Source organism: Bos javanicus, chromosome 4, assembly GCF_032452875.1.
Source record: "Bos javanicus breed banteng chromosome 4, ARS-OSU_banteng_1.0, whole genome shotgun sequence".
Classification (NCBI taxonomy): Eukaryota; Metazoa; Chordata; class Mammalia; order Artiodactyla; family Bovidae; genus Bos; species Bos javanicus.
In genome coordinates this window covers 57,232,144-57,260,017 of record NC_083871.1, presented here as the reverse complement: position 1 = coordinate 57,260,017, position 27,874 = coordinate 57,232,144, and the positions used below count along the sequence as shown (strand labels likewise).

At 41.1% G+C, this 27,874-nt stretch overlaps 1 protein-coding gene across 4 annotated transcripts in view; it reads right to left on the bottom strand.

Annotated features, from left to right (window-relative positions):
* Positions 1 to 27,874, bottom strand: part of DOCK4 (dedicator of cytokinesis 4) — a 481,885-nt gene that overhangs the window by 24,774 nt on the left and 429,237 nt on the right. For all 4 annotated transcript variants that reach the window (XM_061414091.1, XM_061414095.1, XM_061414093.1 and 1 more), the window contains 6 exons: positions 25,149 to 25,297; positions 22,841 to 22,927; positions 20,873 to 20,977; positions 12,182 to 12,323; positions 10,440 to 10,606; positions 6,885 to 6,971 (listed from right to left, as the gene is read on the bottom strand). In XM_061414091.1, coding sequence (XP_061270075.1) covers positions 6,885 to 6,971; positions 10,440 to 10,606; positions 12,182 to 12,323; positions 20,873 to 20,977; positions 22,841 to 22,927; positions 25,149 to 25,297 — 737 coding nt within the window. The remainder of the gene's footprint in view (positions 1 to 6,884; positions 6,972 to 10,439; positions 10,607 to 12,181; positions 12,324 to 20,872; positions 20,978 to 22,840; positions 22,928 to 25,148; positions 25,298 to 27,874) is intronic.

Genomic DNA, 27,874 nt, shown 5'->3' with positions numbered 1-27,874 from the left:
TCCTTGGGGAACAGGAAAGAAAGCAGGTGACTGAGGTCTTATCTTCTTGTCAATTAAAGCTTCAATATAGACTAGCTGCTAAGAGGAAGAGATGGTATCTATGGAATGCCCTTAGCAGAAGTCCCCAGCTACAAGATTGCTTACAGTAAATAAACCCAGAGTCCCTCAGGCATGCTTCACTAGAGAATGTCCCAGAGCAGTTTGACAACTCTCTGGAGTATAAATTGGAATGTTTCACAATTTAAATTTTATGATTCAAATGTGCCTTCTGTATGAGGAACTCTGTGAATTTCCCTTAGAGACTCTGTCTCCAGATCTGAATTATTAGTGATACGGGAAGGAAGGACATGGAGGACAAAACTTGAGGTCTCAGATATCTCTCTGCTTCACCCCAGCCTCTTGACTGCCTAAAAGTTGTCAGTAAAGTTTGACGCTGATTCCTATGCTTGATTTGACAACTGGCCTGTGTATTAGCTCAGTGACAAAGACAACTTGGATACTGTCAAAAGGACTGAGGAGCCAACCTGAAAATGCTTTCAATGGGCAAAATGGAACCATGTGAAAAGTAATGAGTAATAATTGCTGTGGATTGAAACAAAACAAATATGTTTAAATCCATGATGCTAAACAAAACTATCAAAATAAAACCCTCTTTGGTCACATTTATAGGGTGTTGTAAGTACTCTTGCCTGGAGAATCCCATGGACGGAGGAGCCTGGTGGGCTGCAGTCCATGGGGTCGCTAAGAGTCGGACACAACTGAGCGACTTCACTTTCACTTTTCACTTGCATTGGAGAAGGAAATGGCCTCCCACTCCAGTGTTCTAGCCTAGAGAATCCCAGGGATGGGGGAGCCTGGTGGGCTGCTGTCTGTGGGTTCGCACAGAGTCGGATACGACTGAAGTGACTTAGTAGTAGTAGTAGTAGTGGGTGCTAAGTCGCTTCAGTCATGTCCAACTCTCTATGACCCTAAGGACTGTAGCCCACCAGGCTCCTCTGTCCACGGGATTCTCCAAGCAAGAATACTGGAGCGGGTTGCCATGCCCTCCTCCAGGGGATCTTCCTGATCCAGCGATTGAATCCACATCTCTTATGTCCTCTGCATTGACAAGCAGGTTCTTAACCACTGGTGCCACCTGGGAAGCCCTTATAGGGTGTTAGGAAACCAAATTATTATTTTGAAAATTGGTAAATCAAAGGAAAGAAAAAAGTATTAGACTTCCTTTCCCATACCTTAGGGTAATCAGATTGTCGATGAAGGGATGTTTCTCTTTATAGAAGTATTCTAATCAATAAATGAAGAAAGTGATAAAATATCACCCTTTTGTAACCTCTACTAGATTCCTGGACAGGGGCAATGATCAGTGCTGCTTGCCAACCACAGCATATAACACCTGAGAAGTAGTCTTGCAAAAAATAAAAGACAAAAAGACATTTTATCAAGCTTTTAGATCTGTCAATTTACCAAAAAATATAGGAACAAAGAAACATATTAAGTGATCTCACTGATTCATAGTCTGCAAAATCCAGACTCAAGGAAACACTTCAGGATAAACAACCTGATTTCTTCAACAAAAAAGCTGCAAGGAAAAAAATAATTTGGGGGAACCTATAGATCAAATGAGATCTAGGAGGTATTTCAACCAATGTGAATATGTGGCCCTTATCTGGGTCCAGGTTCAAAAAATAGATGACAAAAACAAACAAAAACCTATAAAATGAATTAGAGAATTGTGAATAAATTGGATATTTTATGGTCAAGGAATTACTGTTAAAATTTTTAGATGGAAAACGTAAAGACAATAATGGTACTGTATTTATGTTTCTGATAAATACACAGACTGAAATATTCTTATATAGTGTCTAGGACTGATTTCCAAACAATCCAGTGTAAAAGGGAATGGAGGGAGGTGTAGACACAAAATCGGCCTTTTTGATAACTGTTGAAGTAAAATAATGGGTAACTAGGTTTATTATATCTTGTCTCTATTTTTACATGACATAACTTTAGTTTTAAAAAGGAGACTGGCTGCTGTGTACAGGAGTGGCTGCAGCAGGGGGAGGCCAGAAAGGCAGAAGCAGGTAACCTCTTAGGAAACTACTCAGAAATCAGGCACTAGATATATGGCAAAAACCACCACAATGTCCAAGAGTAATTAGCCTCCAATTAAAATAAATTAAAAAAAGAAATCAGACACTGGATGTATGGCAAAAACCACCACAATGTCCAAGAGTAATTAGCCTCCAATTAAAATAAATTAAAAAAAGAAATCAGGCACTGGATGTATGGCAAAGACCACCACAATGTCCAAGAGTAATTAGCCTCCAATTAAAATAAATTAAAAAAAGATTTTTTTTTTTTTTTTGCCAGTCCATGTTCAATGCACGATGCTGGATGCTTGGGACTGGTGCACTGGGACGACCCAGAGGGATGGTATGGGGAAGGAGGAGGGAGGAGGGTTCAGGATGGATTTTCTTTTAAAAATTTAAAATAAATAAAAATTGAAAAAATAAATAAATAAATAAAATAAATTAAAAAAAGAAATCAGGCACTGGATGTATGGCAAAGACCACCACAATGTCCAAGAGTAATTAGCCTCCAATTAAAATAAATTAAAAAAAGAAATCAGGCACTGGATGTATGGCAAAAACCACCACAATGTCCAAAAGTAATTAGCCTCCAATTAAATAAATTTAAAAAAGAAATCAGGCACCACTGGATGTATGGCAAAACCACCACAATGTCCAAAAGTAATTAGCCTCCAATTAAAATAAATAAATTTAAAAAAGAAATCAGGAACTGGATGTATAGCAAAACCACCAATGTCCAAAAGTAATTCGCCTCCAATTAAAACAAATAAATTTAAAAAAGAAATCAGGCACTGGATGTATGGCAAAAACCACCACAATGTCCTAAAGTAATTAGCCTCCAATTAAAATAAATAAATTAAAAAGAGAAATCAGGCACTGGATGTATGCGAAAACCCACCATAATATCCTAAAGTAATTAGCCTCCAATTAAAATAAATAAATTAAAAAAAGAAATCAGGCACTGGCTGTATGGCAAAACCACCACAATGTCCTAAAGTAATTAGCCTCCAATTAAAATAAATAAAAAGAGAAATCAGGCACTGGATGTATGGGAAAACCCACCATAATATCCTAAAGTAATTAGCCTCCAATTAAAATAAATTAAATTTTAAAAAGAAATCAGGCAGTAGATGGCGCTATCAGAAGGGAGATGAGCAGGGCTCAGATGCTGGGTCATTTGGAAAGTACCTAGAGCCACACAACTTTCTGATGGATCTGATGTGAAGTATGATAACATTCTCTCTCAGTGGGTAAAGAATTCACCTGCAGTGCAGGAGACACAGGTGGGTTTGATCCCTGGTGGAGGAAAATGACAACCCATTCCAGTATTCTTGAAAAATCCCAAGGACAGAGGAGCCTGGAGGGCCACAGTCCCTGAGGTCACAGTCAGATACAGCTGAGCGACTATGCACACACATGATAATATTGGGGCTTGCCAGGTGGCACTAGAGGTAAAGAACCCTCCTGTCAATGCAGGAGTCATAGGAGATGCAAGTTTGATCCCTGGGTGGGGAAGATCCCCTGGAGGAGAGCATGGCAACCTATTTCAGTATTCATGCCTGGAGAATCCCATGGACAGAAGAGCCTGGCAGGCTATAGTACATAGGATCACAAAGAGTCAGATACGACTGAAGCGACTTAGCGTAGCACACAGCACATAAGAATACTGTCATTATCTTTAAGGCTTAGAAATACCATTATTTGTACACTCTATTTTATAGCTTTTTCACCATGTTTAAAATGTTTTAAATAAGCTTATTTTTAATCAAAAATATTTTCTTTTAAAAACAATTATTGAGGAAATAGTAGTTCAAAGAGGCTTATCATCTTTGAAAGAATGGGATAATATGTTCAATAATGTTCTGGGGTTATGATTTACAGAATAAAGGCCCATTATCTCATCTGAAATCTTTGCTGCCAGATGTTTCAGAACTCAGAATTTTTCTGACTTCAGAAAGGTAACATAGCACATATAGTATATTACACCATCCTCAGGCAGGGTCTAAAGACGTTTCCTTTAATCAAATGTGTTAATATTTCTGTAGTAAAGTATATGAGTAGTCATACTAAGTGAGATAAAGATCATAAATGGTCTTAGATTGGGTTAGGTATATTAACTGAATTTTGGAGCCAAACTTATAAACACATCTTTTGGTATTCAGAATCTTTTAGAGTTTGGTAAGGTCCAAAAGGAATTTTAACTCACTATGGCACATATGTCTTGAGTGCCCCCATCATCAGGACCTTCTCACTGGCAATTAAAGCAGGAAATCAACAACACTAATAGAAGGTGGGGATATGCCAGGCAGCGGGAATAAGAGAAAGACACGAGGTTGTCAGAAGTGGGCTGTGTTCAGGAACAAAACAGCCCAGTTGGATTTGTTCTGTTTGACAGAGTCTAAGATTGCATATTCTAATAAAGTAGGCAGCTGCTGTTTGAAAGGCTGTGTTTAGTAACTCTCCCTTAATCACTATCAGCATGCTGCTTTTTATTAGCAGGCTGTGTGAGTGTGTGTATAATATTTCTAAGGTTAGGAACACTGGTAAGACTTCACAGAATTTACCTCTCTGGGTAGTAAGTAGCTGGCAAGGCTCTCTGAATCATTAATACAGCAAGGATGACTAAGAACATTCCTGTGGTTTGGGCCCATGCCATTCAGCAGGAAGCAAAACATTAAGACTTTCTGAGCAATGAACTCAGCAGCCTCTTCCACAGGAGGCCACAGGGTCCATCACGGAAGCGACCAACTCTGTGGGCCTCTGATTCAGACTTGACAAGAACATACCCACACTGGTGTAATCTGCTGAATGGAGTGCAGTTTGTTAAGAGAGCTGTATGAATTTTGTAGCCTTGCAAAATGAAAATGCCATTAAACCCCTAGCGTGATTGAACAGAATAAACTGAGGGTCATTTCAATGCTTAGAGACTGCAGGTAGGACAAGCCATTCTTGGAAGACAATTTGGGTGGGATCTGCTCTTACGGATTCACTGACAGCTTGGGCTTGTTACCTAAAAAAGGAAGGGGCTACATTACATCTTCACAATTGGCACATTTTTCCATCAGGACTGTGGCAAAGGGCTGGCCCCTGACATAATGGATATGCCAGGGGTGGGAGGGGGGATTCTTGGGGGCATAGGTCTGTGGCTGACAGCAAGGGGCTGGGGCCTTGATAACTGTTGGGGAGGGGTTCTCACTCCAGACATGGCTGCCTTCCACAAATGCTCTCTCCCTTCCCACAGCAGGGGGAATGTTTTACAATCGAAGGCTCTTCGGTTCTGCAAGGAGATCCAACCAGTCCCTCCTAAAGGAAATCAGTCCTGAATATTCATTGGAAGGACTGATGTTAAAGCTGAAATTCCAGTAGTTTGGCCACCTGATGGGAAGAAGTGACTCATTAGAAAAGACCCTGATGCTCAGAAAGATTGAAGGTGGGAGAAGAAGGGGACACAGAGGATGAGATGTTTGGATGCATCACCGACTCAACGGATGTGAGTTTGAGTAAATTCTGGGAATTGGTGATGGACAGGGAGGCCTGGCATGCTGCAGTCCACGGGGTCACAAGGAGTCAGACACGACTGAGCGACTGAGCTGAACTGAACTGCTCTTTGGTTGCTGTGATTTCCACATTCTCAATGACACCCACTGATCGCTCCACTGGTGCTCAGGGAGAACAGCACAGTGGCATCCTTCTACTGTGAACTGTTACAGCATGGACCTACTGTGTTTAAGATACTGTGCTGGGCTTGACACTGGCCTCACACTGCTTATAAGGCAAGAAGAAAAAAATATACCTAGCTTTGGAGTCAGAAAAATCTGGGTTTGAGTTTATCCTTTTTCAGTATCTTGCTACGGGATCTGTGGCAAAGGCTTTTAACCTCTTGTCAAAACTTGTGAAAAGAAGGGTAAGAATATGTACCTTGGACATGGAGAAATGAAAACCACAGCACACTGTTGGTGGGAATGTAAATTGGTTCAGTCACCTTAGAAAATAGGATGGAAGTGCTTCAAAAAACTAAAAACAGAATTACCATGTAATCCAGCAATCCTATTCCTGGCTATACGGTGAAAAAAAAAGAAAATACTAATTCAAAAAGATACACGCACCTCAATGTTCGTAGCAGCATTCTGTACAATAGCCAAGATATGCAAACAACCCAAGTGCCCATCCACAGATAAATGGATAGAGAAGATAGAGGTGAGGTATATAATTGCGTATATATACGCACACATACACACAATGGAATATTACTCAGCCATAGAAAAGAATTAAGTTGTATTATTTGCAACAATGTAGATGAACCTAGAGGGTATTATACTTAGTGAAATAAGTCAAAGAAAGATAAACACTCTTTGTTATCACTTACATGTGAAATCTAAAAATAAAGAAATGCAAATAACAAAACAAAAATGAATACATACCTTGTAGCTTTGACATGGTGATCAAATAAGATAATGTAGATAACTTTCTTCCACTGAAGATAAACAGTGAAGGTCTCATAGCTAGATTGGTTAGGGGAGCTGGAATTCCAGTTTCTCTAACTCAAGGGCCTGAGGCGTTGACAGGCTGCATTCAGAGCTATTTTGGAGGGATCACTCGGGCTGGCTGGGCTAGGCCAATGGGTCCCTTTCCAGCTTTCATCATAGCAGTCAACATCACAAACTTCACTAAATTACTAGGAGTGTTTCCAGGGACTTGGAGTCCAAAGCAGAAGCAGTGAATACATGGCCTGACTCCAGGTGAACAACTGTGCTGAGCAAGTATCAATACTTGAGAGTAAGCTCTGATCCTTACCACTTCACGCTTCTCCACTTCAAACCAGCGGGAGATTCCAGGTAAACTCTGCACCAAGTATAGTGATGTTCTTTCCACCCAGAGACTCTATGAAATACAAAACAAATTAATTTGTTACCAAGTTCCCAAGTTACCTTCTTTCCAGTTACTGAGCAATGACTAATGTTTGCCATTCAATTTTACCAAGTTTTCAGTCTTTGTCAGCTTTTCTTTAGTATTGATTCCAGTGCTTCAGCAATCTCCTTGCACTCAGGAAGCTATCTCAGTAAGACATGCTGAAGCTTATGTTAATTTCATTGTATATAATCTGGAACTTTTTTCTGTGCAGAATACATGATATACTTCAGACAATAATCTTAAAAATGTAAAAACAAGTCATCACATTCTTTCCTTTTTCTCTAAATTTCTAATTTAAAGTTTCTCCACTCCTCAAGGGGGTCTAGCCATTTTTACTTGGAATGGAATATAGTATCAGCTAATCATCATGAGATTAGACAGAATCCTCAAGAAGGAAAGGGCTTTAGGAATCTCATAGCCTAATCTTTCTGTATTAAAGATGAAAGACATTAGCCCTCCAAAAGGCATGTGTACTGTGCTTAGTCTTGTTTGACTCCTTGTGACCCTATGGGCTGTAGCCCATCAGGCACCTCTGTCCACGGGGATTCTCCAGGCAAGAATACTGAAGTGGGTAGCCTATTTTCCAGGGGATTTTCCTGACCCACAAATCGAACCAGGGTCTCCTGCATTACAGGCAGATTCTTTACCAGCTGAGCTACCAGGGAAGCCCAAGGGGCATGTGACCTGCTCAAAGCTACATTCTCAGCACCTGTACTGCCAGCCCCAGGACCCCTGCACTAGAATGTCTGACTCCCCCATGGCTACAGTTACTGTGCCATGTGCACTGCTGTGATCCAGGAGGATCTGTACTTGGAGCTGGGCCTCCCTCTGGCCAGGATGAGCACCTCCATGACACGTGAAATCACAGGTGCCTTTGGTAAGAGCTGCTGTTGACAATGGGTCTCTCTTTCGTCAACAGGCTTCTGCATTTCTGCCTCATGTTTCCTGGTTAAACAAAGCATATTCCCACGTGTAGTAAACCTGACAAAGTTCCTGAAACTCTGCCATTCAACAACAACAACAAATCGAAGGATTTCTCTGTGCCAGCCAAGATCTAATGAGATGAATATGGCAGCAGCCTTGTGACAGGACGCCAGAGCACTCTGCTGGTGACGAGGGGTGAAGCAGATCAAGAAGGGCTGAGGGGGCTTCCCTGGTGTCTCAGTGGAAAAGAATCTGCCTGCCAATGCAGGAGACATAGGTTCGATCCCTGATCCAGGAAGATGCCACATGCTGAGGAGCAACTTATCACGTGTGCGACAACGATTCAGCCTGTGTTCCAGAGCTGGGGAACCCCAACTACTGAGCCCACATGCTCTAGACTGTGTTCTGCAACAAGAGAAGCCACTGCAATGAGAAGCCTGAGCACCGCAACTAGAGAGTAGCCCCGCTTGCTGCAATTAGAGAAAAGCCTGAGTGGCAAGGAAGACCCAGCACAGGTTTTAAAAAGAAGAAAGGCTCAGGGAGAAGAGAGAGGAACAGTCCAGGTGCTAGGGGAAAACAGGAGGAAGCAGGCACACAAGGCATCCTGTGGGAGGAGGATTGTGCTTCACTGAGGAGGTGACACGTGAGCGGAATTTTGAAGAGTGAGTAGGAGTTTGCCAGGCGGAGAGCGGGGGAGGCGGTGCAGGCAGCAGGAAGCAGAGACGCAAGCGGCTTGTGAAAGGGCATGGCAGGAGATGAAGGGAGGGCTCCGTGCTGCCAGAGCTGATAGAGTGGGTGAGTGGGCTGCAGCAGAGATGAGGCTTCTGGAAGGGCAGTTTGGAGACAGATGCTGAGGGCTGTGAGCACAGGAAAAAGGAGCCAGATTTATTATTTTTTTTAAGGAGGGTTGCTATACCATTGATAAATATTTAAAGTGATGGCCAAAAGGAAATGTGGTGCGGCAGAAAAAGCAATGGAGAAGGCATCAGAAAATGTGCATCTAGTGCAGGGTCTGGGGCATTGAGAATGCCATTCTGAGCAAGTCACCTGCCTGATTCTGGGCGACCTTGGACTTTCTATCTACTGGAAACTTGCAATGAAAACTATATTATACACTAATGATCTTTAATCAGTTTTGGAAGGCAGAAAGAAAAATCATCCAGAGGGATTAGAAAATGGTCATGGACCTTTTCAGTAACATCATAGCGTTATTTTCCAGTGGTTTCCTGGCCTTGATGTTTAACCCATCAATGTCCTTGACCAAAGGACTGTGCTTTGCTCGGTCTCATCATAACACTGCAAAACTACCCAGCTTTCCCTCTGATAACTTGGCTGTGAGCGATTCTGGAGTTACTGTGAGGAGCACCAGGGACTGAAACTTAGGCAGGAGTGACAAGCGAGTTCACATCAATCACAGCTGATAGCATTAGAAGAACCTTTCCCAGCTTCCCTGATAGCTCACTTGGTAAAGAATTCACCTGCAATGCAGGAGACCCCGGTTCGATTCCGGGGTCAGGAAGATCCCCTGGAGAAGGGATAGGCTACCCACTCCAGTATTTTGGGGTTTTCCTGGTGGCTCAGCTGGTAAAGAATCCGCCTGCAATGTGGGAGACCTGGGTTCAATCCCTGGGTTGGGAAGATCCCCTGGAGAAGGGAAAGACTACCCACTCTAGTATTCTGGCCTGGAGAATTCCATGGACTGTATAGTCCATGGGGTCACAAAGAGTCAGACATGCTGAGAGACTTTCACTTCACTGCGATGAAAGAAGCTAAGCCCAGTCACCCAGGATCCTACATTCATTTTACATTTTTTTGCTTGGAGGGAGATACTGGGGGTCTGTATGGTCTCACTTTGTCACTGTTATCAAGGAAAGGGCAGATTATAATTTATCTGTGGAACAATTTCACCCCTCTCCCCCAGTAAGGCTGTGAGAAACCTTGCTCTTTCTGGCTGAGAGAGAACTAGCAAGGCTTACCAGAACTGAGGATGGAAACCTCAACCCATGCAAAGAATCTATGGTTGGTCCTCTCAGATGTCTGAGTTACACATCATTCTATCAAGAAAAAGCAGCAGAAGATAGCATGGTCTCTCTCACTGGGCCAGGAGCCTCCCCAGTGGTTCTATCTCAGAATCACCTGTTCCTTCAGTATCCTTTACTCATGCCAGTCTCCCGTATCTGAGAATAAATACCTGAGGTTCCCACAGTTGGTTCAACATGAATGAATGGAGGACTGAGCTGAACCCTGAGATCTCAAAAACTGGACAGAGGACCACTGCCATTAGAGTCATCATAAACTTCAGGGCCTCCTCGGTGACCCAATGAGTCAGAATTCCCAGGCCAAGAAATCTGCTTGGTTAGAAAACAACTCATGTCACCCTGATAAGTGGTAGAGTTTAAGAATAATTAGACCACCTTTTGGTTTTATCACCTGTGTCTTGAGTAAATACTTAACAAGCATCTTGATATAAAAAGCTATTTGAGGAAACCATGTATCGTAAGAATTGCTCAGTACCTTGAATTCATTCTCTTTATCTTTCGTGCCTTTGTGAAACGGTCTGTCGTAGCGGAATTTCCAGATGTGATTCACTTTATAAAAACTTTTGATGTTGTCTGGAACACCTTCTCTCTGAAGGACCTCCTGGCTTTCTGGGATGGGAGTCACGGCGTATATCTGCAAATCTAGGATTCAAGAGTCAAGGAGGGAACCTGATTTGGCAGACTCCCTGGGGCATGTGGCTTGACCTGAGCTATGGCAGAAAGAAAGGGATGGTGAACAAGCGAGTGTTTCTACTGGGGTAAAGTCAAAACTGCCAAGAAGGTACCAAGAACTCAGTTCATAGCAAATCACTTCTCAAACAACAAGCCTTAAAATAGCTTCACATAGGTCATTTTGACAAAGTACCAGTTTGAAATTTCTATTTCCTGTGAATTCATTTATCATAGATTTTTTGGGGGAGTGGGGGTAGGTTTGAATGGCTTGGATCCTAGGTACTAAGGATTGTATTAATTTTAACCCTTGTTTATGAGGCTTTTCTCTTTTATCTTTAGTGCATGTATGGTCCTTTTAAAATGTGTTTTTAAAATAATGTATAAATACCTATACAACCAGACAGCAACCAGTACTGATAGTAACGCATATGTTCCCTGTCTCTAGCCTTCGCACATTTGAGGTATCCACTCTCCCAAACCTTGTATTGCATAAGCAGAGTGTTTAGTTATAGTTGGTATTTTTGAAAACTACATTAAAGAGGTATTATATTTACTTATAAATTTACCATCTTTTCTTCTCATTCAAAGAAAGATAGCAAAATCTTTTCCCTTAAGTAATTGCTTGCTTCTGGTACATTTAAGTTTCTACTTTGGAATGGTATCCGTAATTTTCAGGGGGGAATTTCTGATCTTCTTTAAGATTGTCAATTTCAGGAAGAAAGAACAATTCATAAAGGAGTCCTGGAGTGAAGTTTCTTTGTCTCTAATGCCTGTGTAATTTCAGTTGAGTTGTTTATGTTTGCACAATGGGAGTGTCGATTACACGACAGTTGTTAAATGCTATCCGGAATGCCATGGTTAAGAATGCCTCTTCCTCTTCCCTTTCATCCAGAATAAAAATATCAAGGGAAAAGTGGGTAAGTGATATATGCCAGTAAACATAATGCTATCATTTCCTTGAACTGAAGTAGTTTCTACAGGGTGTGTGTGTGCGTGTGCGCACATGGGCATACTCAGTTGCATCTGACTCTTTGAGACCCCATGGACTGTAACCCAACAGGCTCCTCGGTCCATGGAATTCCCTGGGCAAGAATACTTGAGTGGGTTGCCATTTCTTTCTCCAGGGGATCTTCCCGATTCAGGGATTGAACCCACATCTCATGCAGTGGCAGGTGGATTCTTTACCATTGAGCCACCTGGGAAGCCCATTTCTACAGGGGATGCCAGAGGAAAATTATTCTAGGGGAAATCCTTAAAAAGGAGCTTTTAAAGCAGGGTTGAGATATAGAAAAGCTGCAACTAAAAGGAAAAAAATAATTCTCTTAACAGAATCCTTAAGGGGTTTCTTTTCAACTGACATTATGAGAATATCTAGCATAATTCTGTTTGGAAGGAGCGAAGCTAAAATTAAGATGATGAGAAAGAAGGAGAATGAGAACAGGGCTACTGACAAGGGGCCAGTGCCTGAAGCACCTGTACAGAAACACTCTGCAGCCAAAGGCCAGCAGGACCTAGTCAGAATCTGGCCTTTCTAGGTGTGGATACACTGAGCTTCTGCCTGGAAGATGGTCTCGTCGGGTTGGTTGGCATGCTGCATGGCGATGGCATGGGGGAACTCGTTCAGCATTCTCTGCTGGAAGGCCTCCAGTCTTTCGTAGTCATGCCCTCGACACACAAACTCTTTATTCTGGAGGTAAAATCAGAAAAAGAAACATTAGGACTGTGTAATTGAGTGCAATCACTACAGAGAGAAGCCAAAATATGCAACACTGGCAGTAACTAAGCATAGGCCTAACATCAATATAATATAACCAAAAAACCCCACACTGGAACAGTCTAGAGAATTTGTACGAATATTAAAAATACAGGGCAAAGGTCAGAAGCATCACTCTCTATTGCTTCTAGTAAGTTCCACAGCATGCCTCACTTTTCCAGGTTCACCTGCATGAGGTGCAAAGGAGTGTCTGATTCTCAGAGCACCAAAGTACAAAACAAAGCAACCGTGTTCCCTCCAAATGTTAGTGAACACATGTTACAGAGTATTTTAAAAACTGTATAACGAAGTTAAGTGGGCAAATTCTCAATTTGGAAGAAAGCAAAGTAAGCACAATCCCTAAAAATACATTTTATGCATCCTTTCTATAAAGGTCACAGAGATCGGTCTTAACCCTTTCACACCTAGATCCTTCCATGGAGAGGAAGGCCAAGCCGCCTGCATGCCAGCTCTCAGCAGGGCTGCTGCTGCAAGCATCCCTGCCACCCCTGACTCTGCTCAGCGTCCTGTAGCCAGGACCTCTGTTAACTGACTAAAGCCAACATTGGGGACTTTTAAGGCCTTGCTAAATGTTGGACAAATTTTTGTCTGTTTCTGGTTTGTTTTTACAATACATGTAAATATTCTGTTAGTTAGGACTCTCTCATTCAGGTAAAAATGGTGAAGGTTATCCTTGATGGAGGCCACAGAGCTGGCAGAATGGGGACCTTCTCAACAAGTACCTTCACGATCTGGTTATCGATATGGAACAACTGTTCCTGACAGTTTAAAGTGAAAGTATTAGTCACTCAGTCATGTCCTACTCTATGTGACCCCATGGACTGTAGCCCGCCAGCCTCCTGTATTCTCACCTGGAATTCTTTAGGTGAGACTACAGAAAAATGGGTAGCCATTCCCTTCCCAGGGGGTATTCCTGGCCCAGGGATCGAACCCAAATCCAGTGCAGGTGGATTCTTGACTATCATGAGCCACCAGGGAAGTTTAATGATAGTCTAATGATAATGAAATTATCATTGTTAAGCACAGCCAGCACATACCTTATTTAACCCAAAGACACTTGAGAGGGTGTCCCCCGCCACCATTTTGTAGCTGGGAACTGAGGATCAAGATCATTACATACTTTGTCCACATGTATGAGATTTAAGCTCAGGTCTGAGTCCAAGGCCTTAGCTCCCACTGTTCTGAACGTGGCCTGGTACGTAGAAAAACTCCTAAGAGCTACAGAGACCAAGAAAGATTGCGGGATAAGATGCCCTGAGGATCTTTAGGGAGTAAAGTGCTTCGTGGTCTGGGGAGTTAAGGCCCAATGATCTCAGCAGTTCTCAGCTCTGGGAGGTTTCTGTGATTGCACCAAATGCAGTGAGGAAGCACTCTGGGCCAGAGTGAGGAAGTTAGAAACCACTCTGGGAAAGGGGCTCAGGGTTGCAGCTGAGAAAAAGCAGCTGCAGGCAGAGGAACCAAGCAGCAGAACTGAGCTCTGAGAACCTGCCACAATGCCTCACAAGTCACTCAATAAACCAATAAACCCCTGAGAAACACAAGCTAAGACAGACTCCTTAGGAATCAGGATTGCCCTCCCCACAAACAATCCTATATTTAAAATTTCTTGATTGAAGTCATACCTTCTGATGCTTTGTTATTTATTTTGCTCAAAATATATTCAATAAGGACCTACTGTATAGCAAAGGGAACTCTACTCACTACTCTGTAATAACCTATATGGGAAGAAAATCTAAAAAAGAATAGATACATGTATCAGTTCAGTTCAGTTGCTCAGTCATGTCCGACTCTTTGCGACCCCATGGACTGCAGCACGCCAGGCCTCCTGTCCATCACCAACTCCCGGAGTTTACTCAAACTCATGTCCATTGAGTCAGTGATGCCATCCAACATCTCATCCTCTGTCGTCTCCTTCTCCTCCCGCCTTCAATCTTACCCATTTCAGGGTCTTTTCAAAACAGTCAGCTCTTTACATCAGGTGGCCAAAGTATTAGAGTTTTAGCTTCAACATCAGTCCTTCCAATGAACACCCAGGACTGATCTCCTTTAGGATGGACTGGTTGGATCTCCTTGCAGTCCAAGAGACTCTCAAGAGTCTTCTCCAACACCACAGTTCAAAAGCATCAATTCTTTGGTGCTTAGCTTTCTTTATAGTCCAACTCGGAGAAAGACTGGCCAAAGAGGCCTTGTGATTGCCAGCCTCATCCATACATGACTACTGGAAAACCATAGCTTTGATTAGACAGATTGTTGGCAAAGTAAAGTCTCTGCTTTTTAATATGCTGTCTAGGTTAGCCATAGCTTTTCTTCCAAGGAGCAAGCATCTTTTAATTTCATGGCTGGAGTCACCATCTGCAGTGATTTTGGAGCCCCCAAAATAAAGTCTGTCACTGTTTCCATTGTTTCCCCATCTATTTGCCATGAAGTGATGGGACCAGATGCCATGATCTTTGTTTTCTGAATGCTGAGTTTTAAGTCAACTTTTTGATTCCCTTGTTTCACTTTCATCAAGAGGTTCTTTAGTTCTTTGCTTTCTGCCATAAGGGTGGTGTCATCGGCATATCTGAGGTTATTGATATTTCTCCCAGCAATCTTGATTCCTAGTTGTGCTTCCTCCAGCTCAGCGTTTCTCATGATGTACTCTGCATAGAAGTTAAATAAGCAGGGTGACAATATACAGCCTTGATGTACGCCTTTTCCTATTTGGAACCAGTCTGTTTTTCCATGTCTAGTTCTAACTGTTGCTTCCTGACCTGCATGCAGATTTCTCAAGAGGCAGGTCAGGTTGTCTGGTATTCCTGTCTCTTTCAGAATTTTCCACAGTTTGTTGTGATCCACACAGTCAAAGGCTTTGGCATAGTCAATAAAGCAGAAGTAGATGTTTTTCTGCCATTTATGGGGTCACACAGAGTCGGACATGACTGAAGTGACTTAGCAGCAGATGTTTTTCTGGAACTCTTGTGCTTTTTTGATGATCCAGCAGATGTTGGCAATTTGATCTCTGCTTCCTCTGCCTTTTCTAAATCCAGCTTGAACATCTGGATGTTCATGGTTCACATACTGTTGAAGCCTGGCTTGGAGAATTTTGAGCATTACTTTACTAACGTGTGAGATGAGTGCAATTGTGCGGTAGTTTGAGCATTCTTTGGCATTGCCTTTCTTTGGGATTGGAATGAAAACTGACCTTTTCCAGTCCTGTGGCCACCACTGAGTTTTCCAAATTTGCTGGCATATTGAGTGCAGCACTTTCACAGCATCATCTTTCAGGATTTGAAACAGGTCAACTGGAATTCCATCACCTCCACTAGTTTTGTTTGTAGTGATGCTTCTTAATGCCCACTTGACTTTGCATTCCAGGATGTCTGGCTATAGGTGAGTGATCACATCATTGTGATTATCTGGCTTGTGTAGATCTTTTTTGCATAGTTCTTCTGTGTTTTCTTGCCGCCTCTTCTTAATATCTTCTGTTTCAGTTAGGCCCATACCATTTCTTTCCTTTATTTAGCCCATCTTTGCATGAAATATTCCCTTGGTATCTCTAATTTTCTTGAAGAGATCTCTGCTGCTGCTGCTGCTAAGTCACTTCAGTCGTGTCTGACTCTGTGCGACCCCATAGACGGGCAGCCCACTAGGCTCTGCCGTCCCTGGGATTCTCCAGGCAAGAACACTGCAGTGGGTTGCCATTTCCTTCTCTAATGCATGAAAGTAAAAAGTAAAAGTGAAGTCACTCAGTCGTGTCCGACTCTTAGCGACGCCATGGACTGCAGCCTACCAGGCTCCTCTGTCCATGGGATTTTCCAGGCAAGAGTACTGGAGTTGTGTAAAGAGATCTCTAGTCTTTCACATTCCATTGTTTTCCTCTATTTCTTTGCACTGATCACTGAGGAAGGCTTTCTTATCTCTCCTTGCTATTCTTTGAAACTCTGCATTCAAATGGGTATATCTTTCCTTTTCTCCTTTGCCGTTCACTTCTCTTCTTTTCTCAGCTATTTGTAAGGCCTCCTCAGACAACCATCTTGCCTTTTTGCATTTCTTTTTCTTGGGGATGGTCTTGATCACTGCCTCCTGTACAATGTCACGAACCTCTGTCCATAGTTCTTCAAGCACTCTGTCTATCAGATCTAATCCCTTGAATCTATTTCTCACTTCCATTGTATAACCATAAGGGATTTGATTTAGGTCATACCTGAATGGTCTAGTGGTTTTTCCTTACTTTCTTCAATTTAAGTCTGAATTTGGCAATAAGGAGTTCATGATCTGAGCCACAGATACATGTATACATGTAACTGAGTTGCTTTGCTGTATACCTGAAACTAACACAACACTGTAAATCAACTATACTCAATATAAAATAAAAAAATTTAAATATAAATTTCCTTGATAAAATAATACATATCTTCTTGCATATTACTGAAGTCCCCAAATAAGTATCTGAAAACTGAAACAGTTCTAAAGCAATGCTCATATGTCACAACAGTTTGTAAAATTAGGGAAATGCCTCTAAGTGTAAGGTCATTCAAAGGTAGTAAGAAATAATTTTGGAATAAACATAAATTTGGGGACTAATATTTGAGTTATGGAGAAATAAAAAGGAGATAAGCTTTCTTTCCATCAATTATTTTTTAAAACCATAGTTTTGAGATATAGTTCACAAGCCATAAAATTTACCCTTTTATAGTATGCAATTCAGTTGTTTTTGGTATATTCACAGAGTTGTGCAACTATCAGCATTATATAATTTCAGATTATTTTCATTACTGCAAAAAGAAATTTGTACCCATTAGCAGTCACTCCCCAGCTCCCCTTCCCCTTGGCACCTGGCTAATCTACTTTCAGTTTCCATGGATCTACCTATTCTGGACATTTCATATAAATGGAATTACATAACATGTGGCTGTTTGTAACTGGCTTCTTTCACTTAACATAATATTATCAAGCTTCACTCATTTTGTAGCCTTATCAGTACTTCATTCCTTTCTTATCGCTGAATATTCTATTGTATAGCTATGCCATGTTTTGTGTATCCATTCATCAGTGGATGGGCATTTGGACTGTTTCTACTTTTAGGCAATTGTGCATAATGCTGCTGTGCATACTCATGTACATGTCTTTGTGTAGCTCTGGATGCTGGGAAAGATTGAGGTCAAGAGGAGAAGGGGGCAACAGACAATGAGATGGTTGTATGACATCACTGACTCAACAGACATGGGTTTGAACAAACTTCAGGAGTTGGTGAAGGACAGGGAAGCATAGCATGCTGCAGTCCATAGGGTCACAAACAGTTGGACAGGACTTAGTGACTGAACAACAATTTGTTAATAGTTAATTTTTAAAATTGTCTTTCTTTAAAAAGGAAATATATACCTATGGGATAAAAAATTCCCAAATAGTATAAGCATACAATAAAAAGTAAATATTTTTCCCATTCTTGACCTCAATCATCCTCCTCAGACAAATCACTATTCAAAGATATTTTATGCATTTAAACACTGTCAATAAAGAACTCATTTTCCATAAGGGTAAAAAAAGCTACCTCAATAACACAAATATATCAATTTATTTGAGCTTTAAAAATTCTCTGGAAATTGATCACACAGTGAAAGGAAATTTTTAAAGTTGATATTTGTTTTTAAATCAAAGAACAGACTAGATAGAACCTGATCTCTTAAAAAGTCTAGTCCTGTGATTCCAAAGGGTGCAGTGCCATTTAGAAACCAATAGAGGGTGACGCTTCTCTTTCATTTAGAAGGAAATGCCATTTATTTCTAGAAAAGCTGTTTTCAAAAGAAAGATGATATATTTATTGGTCTATTCCAATTGATAGATTAACAAAATTCATTTTATTAGCTGATACATCTCCTAATTTGCCAAATTTCCTTTAAAAATATGGCTCCTAAACTACTTCTGACTTTTAAAAATCTTTACACTTTTAATTACCACTAATCACACATACATGATAGAGTTCTAGGGTACTTTATAATACACTTGTTAGCTGAATTCAGAATTTGATCAGGGCTACAATACAACTTTTATGGGCTCCTTTCTCTATTAAAAATATTAAAAATCATACTGTATGACTCATTTGGTATAAAGACAAATAATATCAATAATAACCTAATGTACAATATACACAATTAAATAACAATCTAGTGTAGAGTATACACTATGGGATTCCCTGATGGCTCAACAGATAAAGAATCTGTCTGCAATGCAGGAGATGCAGGTTCAATCCCTGGGTTGAGAAGATCTCCTGGAGGAGGAAATGGCAACCTATTCCAGTATTCTTGTCTGAAAAATTCCATGGACAGAGGAGCCTGGCAGGCTACAGTCCATGGGGTCACAAACAATCGGGCATGACAGTGTGCACTCACACCCATAATATACACTATAATATGTATTTTAACATTTTCTTTAACCTGAAAGTTCACTGTTTTCTTCTGATTTTTAAAAGAAAACAGTTTTATGAACCATCTAAGAATATTATGGTCCCTAAGCACTGTATCTACTGTGCATAATGGATCAGGTGCCCACTCCATTCTGTTTTATGGAATAAAACAGAATCATTGCATTATTTTGAGCCAAGAGAGGAAGTGGTGGTCTGCAGCATGAGAATCATGTCTGGGCCCTACTGTGGGGTCTCCAGCCCTCTGTGCTGCTCACAGCTCCAGAATGTCCCTCCTTCCCCTCAGAACTTGGACCCAGACCCTGCACTCTGCAGGAGGTGGCTGATGACAGCCCAGGACCAGTGTGTCCACTTTCAAGACACAGTCTTTCAAATTCAGCAAGTGTTCTGAATTTGCCACTAGTTTTGATTTGGAATCAAGCTTTCCTCTGTCTGCAGGCAGGTTCATCTGCAGAGCCGACAATGTATGTGGATTCTCCTTAACCCAGCAAAGAGATTTTATACCTAGGTCTGTAGTACCCAAATACATGGTTATTTCAATCAGTTAGATGACTGATTTGTTATTTGAGCATTTGTTTCATGCGACACTAAGTGAATCTTTGCCTATGGTGTTTAGGTATTTTATACATACATACATACACACACACATACACACACATATATCTTCATTCTGAAAGGCAGATACATTAACGATTATTAAAGAAGCAATGAAGTCAAATGTTTCTCCTCTCTGTCCTCCTTCAAGTACCCCCTTCCTGTATCTATTCATAGGTAGCAACAGCTGCTACTTCTGCTAAATCACTTCAGTCCTATCTGACTCTGTGTGACCCCATAGACGGCAGCCCACCAGGCTCCCCGTCCCTGGGATTCTCCAGGCAAGAACACTGGAGTGGGTTGCCATTTCCTTCTCCAATGCATGAAAGTGAAAAGTGAAAGTGAAGTCGCTCAGTCGTGTCCAATCCTCAGCAATCCCATGGACTGCAGCCTTCTAGGCTCCTCTGTCCATGGGATTTTCCAGGCAAGAGTACTGGAGTGGGGTGCCATTGCCTTCTCCGACCAACAGCTAAAGGAAGATATTTAAGATTGAAAGTTTGTAATGAATTCACTCAATATTACAAATTATTCCTGTCACTCCTCTTTAGTTGCTGGAAAAGGTGCATTCTCGTCCTTATCAATGCTTTTGAAAGTGAAAGTGAAGTCACTCAGTGTGTCCAACTCTTTGCGACCCCATGGACTGTAGCCTCCCAGGCTCCTCTGTCCATGGGATTTTCCAGGCAATAGTCCTGGAACGGATTGCCATTTCCTTCTCCAGGGGTCTTCCCAACCCAGGGATCGAACCCAGGTCTCCCGCATTGTAGGCAGACGCTTTACCGTCTGAGCCAGCATACTGGCGGAGCTTTTAGGTGAGTATAAATGAGATGTTACAAACTGAAATGTTACGTAAGTTATTTCAGCACATAAGAGACTCGGCCAAATGAGAACAATGGTAAGAATGGAGTCAAATATTTTATTATCTGGTAGGTACCTTTCTTGAAAATTTCCCTTTGTAGAAATAGTTTCTACTAGCAATAAGTTGAATCTCTTTGCTAGGTGGCATTTGTCTTTTCAAAGTCAGGTAGGACAAACAATGGTCCTCTGGAGCCTGGAGGCAGAGTTTCCACAAGATGTGAAACTGTGGTGTTTTCTGCGGTCTGCAACTCCCAGGCCCTATAGCGCCCGCCATTTTTCTCTGAGACTCACTCTATGGAAATTGCAGGCTGAACAGAAGTAATGCTACCAATTATACAAGGGAAACAACTGTAATTGTCAAAGATTGCTCCTCAAATATAATAAGCTTTGAAATGTAGGAAGAAAATTCAACTGATTGTTTGAAAACTTGGGAAATTATTCAAAACAAGGCATTCTATATGAGTATGATGTTTGCAAACTAAAGTTAAAAGAGAATCTCATGATGTTATTACCTGCCTTAAAAGGAAAATATGTCATTCGTATCTTAGTTTGCTTGATTGGGCTATGTATATTGGAAGCATGAAAGCAAATCAAGTAGTATATTACTTACTCTTAAGAAAAATGGAAACTTTTTCCCATAAAATCCAACTCGGAAGAACTCTGGTTCAAGACGTTGCTGGTCCATAATTTTGTCATACAAAGAGGCCTCCATCATCTAGCAAAGAACAGGGGGCGTTTTAATCATTTTATCTCATCTTTTAGCTCTACCACTTTATAGAAGAGGCTATTTCTTCTATTAAAAAAAAGAGAATGTCACTTTAGTTCCATTTGCAGAAAAGAAGGTTGACTCCTTTTCTATGCTTTAAGGCAGAGATCAGCAAACTTACTCTGTAAATGGCCAGACAATAAATATTTCAGACCTTACAAGTCACCTAATCCCTTTCATAACTACTCAATTCTTTGAGGTCCATAGGCTTCAGTTTCCTGACCTCTGCTTTAAAGGATCGAGTATATTACTACATGTTCTCACCAGAGGAAATGATTTCTATGCACATAGTCTATCAAAATATTTTCTTCATAATAAAAATTAACATGAACTCTTAGAGGCAAAATCTTTCTGGAGAATTCTTGTACTCACCTGAGCATTCAGTTCTCCTAGGTCATGGTAATTCAGGACATCTGGAAGATGTAACCTTGTACAGGTTGAACGGGGATAAACCAACAAACCAAACGGGGCCCATAGTGCAAGTGTTGTGGGGGCTGAAGGCTGTTAAGTGTGTCTTTGATGAGGTTGGAAGCATGAAGTACATAAAGATTATGGTTTTCCATTCATGGTATTATCATCCCCAGGGTTTCCAGAGAAAGACTAATATTGCAATTGAAAATATCTCCCCTTTCTCCGCCCCCAGTAACAGCACCCAAAAGAGCACTTGGCATGAAGTGCAAAGCTTTGAGTTTATAAAAATCTTAGTGACTATGGCACCCAAGGGCCCTCACAGGTAAACACTGTAACCTCGCTTCTGTTCCAGGGACAGGATGCAAAGAGAAGCACAGGGACATTTTTATATGAAACTGCAGTGCCTGCCAAAGCCAGTGTGATGGGCTGAAGTTAAAACAAGGCTTTTTCTCCTTGGTTTTCCTGTTAGGAGAAATATCGATGAACTCCTGACATGAAATAGTACACCCAAAGTACAGGGCTGGCTCCTGCCAGAGGAAGAAGTTACTTGTGGTATAAGGGATACTGGGTTGTTAAAGGTTTATGAGTATTATCTCTTATATTACTACCTTGGAATAAAAAGGCAATATCATAATTTTTAAAAATATATATGTATGTGCATGTGTATATATAATCTGATGATCCTGTTTTAGAAGCCCTGAAGAGCTTAAATGTAACAAGATGATACAAAATGTTTGACCTGACAAGAATAAGGACGTGGAGTACCAGAGGGACTTGCTTGAACCTTCAAGAAGAAAAGGTATTGAATTGGCCAAAGTTCATTTGGGTTTTTGTGTGATGCTTCACAAAAACCCAAGCGAACTTTTTGGCTACCTCAATATAAAAGATTTGGTTTAGGGACACAGAATATTAAACTCCTTGAGCTCTTGGGTACTAAGACCTTGGTTTCAGTTTTAGCAAATAAAAACATTTCTGAAGCTAAAAAGATTTGATACCTTCAGAAGTTAGCCCCCAAATCTTTCAAAATGTGTCAGCTAGCCATTTCTCCTATTTTACTGCACAGATTATGGGACTAAGAATGGAATATTACTGAGATTTGTGTGTGAGTGACAAGCTCTTCCAACAAAAAGTATTAATCCTGGGTTAAATGTTATATTTCAGATGTAGTGTTTAGAATAGATCAACAGCTTACGTTTTGCATATTAATCAAAAGCATCACACAGGTCAACATGCTATTTCTCTGGATAAATAGAGGAGTATGCTTCAAAGGAAAGGTATCTTTCAAAAGCTTTCTACAAGACACATCAAGACGATCACAAAGTTGACTTCCTAGCACCATGTGGGGAAGTTAATCTAAAAAAGGATTCCATAACCTGATTAGGATGCATGCAGGTACCTTACCCTCATCTTGCTCAGGTTCCTGTAATCATAGTAACTCTCGTACTGCTCTGCAATCTTCCGGCACAAGATGATGCCATTCTCCCAACACTGTGGACAAATGAATAACATAAATGTTAACAATCTCACGGCATTTACTAATTTCCACCCAGAGGTCAAGAGGGGACCGCTCTCAGATGATCAAGCCTTACTTCTTAAACTTTAAAACCTACCCTTAATAGTACCACTGCAATTTTAAGCATGAAAATAGCATGTAATTAACAAGTTCATTATTTAAAATATTTAGAGAGTTGAAAGTGATAACCTACAAATCATTAACATATGGTGCAAAAACAACGTTTCCTGGTATCATCTCAAAACTATTATCCTGAAGATGTGGCGTACACACACACATATACATTAGAATATTAGTCAACCATCAAAAAGAATGAAATAATGCCATTTGTAGCAACATGGGTGAACCTAAAGACTATCACGCTAAGTGAAGTAAGTCAAGGAAAGACAAACACCGTATGATATCACTTTATATGGAATCTAAAATACAACCCATATCAACACATCTATGAGACAAAAACATACTCACAGACATGGAAAACATGTGGTTGCCAAGCAGGGGTGGGGAAGGAATGGATGGATGGATTGGGAGTTTAGGATTAACAGATGCAAACTAGTACATATAGGATGAATAAACAACAAGGTCCTATTGTGTGACACAGGGAACTATATCCGACATCCCGTGACAAACTGAAATGGACAAGAACATGAAAAAGAACATATATATGTACAGATGAGTCACTTCGCTGCATGGAAGAAATTAACACAACATTGTAAATCACTACACTTCAATAAAATGAAAAAAAAATAAAGTAATAATTTATAGTTAAAAAATAGACAAAACGATCATGCTGAAATAACTGCAATTCCACAATGGCCAAGGAGATGGATGAGCAGCCCCTCGGGGCTGGGATATGCGGAACTGCCACTGACCCCTAAGGTCCAATTATCCACAGCTGGCTCAGTGGATTCCTTGTTGGCCCAAGCATACTTGTAAACTCCAAGGGTCTAAGCCAGCTGGTTACTCTCAGCAGGAATGTAAAACTTCTTTGATCTAGCTCAGGTGTCTGCAAATTTTCCCACCAAACAGTAAATGCTTTAGGTGTTGTGGGCCATACAACCTTTGTCACCACTGCCATTAAACTATGAAAACATCCGCAGACACGCATGAGCTTGGCTGTGTTACAATAAAACTTTATTGACAACTGAAATATGAATTTCATATAATTTTCACAGGCCAAATACCATTCTTCTTTTTAGTTCTTTTCAGCATTTAAAAATGTAAAAGTGAGTCTTAGTTTGTGGGCTGAACTGAAACAGGCAGTGAACTGTTTGACCCATGGGCCATAGTCTCCAAGTCCTCATAAAGCACAGACTCCTGGGAATGGGCCAAGAGAGGTTCTGTAACAGCTTATCTTACAGGTGGAAAGTTTACTGCAGGAGGACACAGAGGCATTTCTTTGCTATTAACGTAATGAACGGTATGTCAGTGTAGTTAGATAAATAATAGAAGAGGATAGGAAAGAAGCAATTCCTTTGCATCAAATTTTTAGGAGTACCCAATTATGTTTTATAAAAGAATGACAGCCACTGGGTGTATTTTCATTTCCTGTTTAACCTTGGAACTTTGAAAGATATATTTAAATCTAAGACATGTATCACCAAAGCATCCAAGTGTTCAAATCAACTGGGGTCAGATTCACGTTTTTTTTCAAGAGCATTGCAAACCCCTGAAGAGGGAGCAGGTGGCAGGGAGGTGACATGCTGAATTGCTTTATTAGCTCAGGGAGGTTTTCAACACCCCATGGCAACTCTGAGTATATGACGGGATGTCATAAAATTCTGTAAATAAATTTAGTTTCATTTATTTCACCTTAGAAAAAGTGGACTGGGACAGATTACTATGTGCCAATTTGGGGAGGTAGGGGAGGTGTGATAGAGGTTTTTCAGTTAATAAAATGCCTGGATGTTGAAACCTCTAGATGAGGGTCTCTCAAGATGGGGTTCAAGTTCATACACACTGGAATTTTCTGGAGTCCTTATTAAAATTGCAGAACCCCCTGGTGCAAGCCAGACCTACTTAATCAGAATTTGCAGGAGTGGGGCCTGGGAATCTTAATTTCAGTCAACTCTCAGGAGTTAATGCACACTGAAAATCTGAGGGCCCCTGCTTGAAGAGGCAGCCATCAATGAACTAGAAATAAAGGAGATGTGACAGTCACCTTGGGAAAGGACACAGGTGACTGGGGCCACTTACCTTGCCTCTGTCAAAGTTCTGGATGATGGCGAGGTGCAGGTGCTCCTTGCGCTGCCATTCCGTTTGCATGGGGTAGGTCAGGAACTCCCGGAGGGGCCGGTCAGACCATTCTAGCAGCTCATCATATAACAACAGCGTATAGGCAGCCTCTGAAAGATAAGCGGGAAGGTAATGATCGAGACAGGACCCCAATGCAGCTGGTTCAGGACAAGCTGGATTAAGTACTTTTTTTCTGAATTTCACGATACTGAAGAACACATGTCCAGGACACATGCAACGGAAGGTGAATGAATGAGAAGCGCCCCGGGAGATGGAATTACTGGAGACTTGTGTTTGATCTTTTGTTTCTCTTTCTCTTTCTCTCCTTCCCATCTATTTCTCCCACTACTTTTCATAGGTACTGGCATAATAAAAATGTTTAAGGATAGCTCTGTAGCTGGTTCAAAATGTAGGGGAGACATGCTTTTGTTTGCTACATAGGTTCACTGGTAAATCCTTTGGCAGGGGACTATGGGTAGTTTCCATAGGGCATGCTTTGTTGTTGTTCAGTCACTCAGTCTTCTTCAACCCTTTGTGACCACATGGACTGCAGCACGCCAGGCTTCCCTGTCCTTCACCGTCTCCTGGAGTTTGCTCACACTCATGTTCATTGAGTCGGTGATGCCATCCAACCATCTCATTCTGTGTCACCCCCTTCTCCTGCCATCAATTTTTCCCAGCATCAGATTATTTTCCAGTGAGTCAGCTCTTCACATCAGGTGGCCAAAGTTCTGAAGCTTCAGCATCAGTCCTTCCAATGAATATTCAGGATTGATTTCCTTTAGGATTGACTGGTTTGATCTCCTTGCTGTCCAAGGGACTCTCAACAGTCTTCTCCAACTCCACACTTTAAATACATCAGCTCTTCAATGCTCAGCCTTCTTCATGGTCCAACTCTTACTTCCATACATGACTACTGGAAAAACCATAGCTTTGACTATATGGATCTTTGTTGGCAAAAAAGGGCATGCTTAAGAGACAAAAAATGATAGCTCATTTCTCTTGGCTAATAAAAGGCTGAAAAATGTGAAAGTGATACAGCAAGTCCCCTATATACAAATGAGTTCTGTTCTGCGAGTGTGTTCTTAAGTGTAATTTGTTCATAAGTCCACAAAGTTAGCCTAGGTACCCAACAAACACAATCAGCTTTATAGTGCTGTACTGTTATAGGTTTATAATACTTTTCACACAAATAACACATTAAAAAAACACAAAAAATAAAGAAAACCCTTTAAAGTGCAGTACCTTGAAAGTACAGTAGTATGGTACAACAGCTGGCACACAGGGGGCTGGCATTGAGTGAACAGGCAAGAAGAGTTACTCACTGAAGAAGGTATAGGAGGTGGGAGATGGCAGAGCTGAAGGATCATCAGCAATAGGAGACAGAGGGCAAGTTGCCATTTCACTCACGCTGACATTGATGGAACACACGTTCAGATCTTTGAAAGTTCAGAACTTGAAAGTTCGTATGTAGGGGACTTATTGTTTATGTGTGGGGGGGTATCAGGGTACAGACAGAATATGGAAGGGGAAAAGCTAGAGAAGAGTTCAGAGAAGAAAAACTTTTAAAATCTATTAATAGCCAACAGAGAAAGGACCAGAAAGGGTAAAAGTATTGGGTAAGAGGAGTGTGCATGTGTGTGTGTGTGTGTGTGTGTGTGAGAGAACAAACTGTGTGGGCTGTGTACTCTGACACCCCCTCTGGCTGGCCCCACAAATCTTCAGTAATGGTTACTAAAGTCATGACATGTTTGGTGTAGGGGTGATTTCCTGGAGAAACATGTAAAGGGATGACATTCTATACACGTGTATAGAAATGGTGACCCACAGGCTTAAGCATGGTTGACAGGTAATGTATTTAGTAGGATACTTGCCATTCTGCAGGTCTCTTCTTTTCCTGAACCATAAATACGGCCAAATACATCAAGAATGGGAACCAGAATTCACTGTCCCTGATGAAAGACTATAATTTTTTTCACCTGACACTCTAACAGCCAACTTACTTACTAAACTGAATAAAATGATAAAACCCTTATGTTAGGTATCCATTTACCTACCATCCCCACACATGTCTGAAAAGACACAGTAGTAACTTTTAATACAATATCCATAAATGGTAATTCTTTTTCTTCACTTATTTGCTTTAAGGATAACTACACATAAGGCTCCTATGTGTACTGGAGCTCCTATGTGTACTGGAGCCTATGTGTACTGGAACTCACATGTTCCAGTACTGTGATCTGGCCATCTCAATGTATAAAATATAGTTGTGATGAGAAAGGCCTGGGTCACCATCACTATTCTCTTGTCTCTTAGGTTCTGGCTGTGTTTTCCTCTTTAATTACCTTTGGTGAGCTCAACCCAGTAACTTCAATGATTGCAGCAAAACTTTTCATCACCCACCAGCAGTCTCTTATTCCCCAGCATTCAGTGTGCAAGCTGTTACTAACATAAGTTTTCTTTAATGCAAGTGATCACATCACTCCCATGATTAAAACTAGTTAATGATTCTCAGTAACTATTAACAACAGAATGAATTTGGACTTCCTAAAGTGACACAGAAGCCTGCCCATGAGCTGGTCCCTCCACTCACATTTTCCCAATGTCCCCACTTATGACGGGTAAGGAGACTGCTACTGTGAGCCTGCTACTGTCTCCCTAAAAAGCCTCCAGCCCCTCGACCCCAT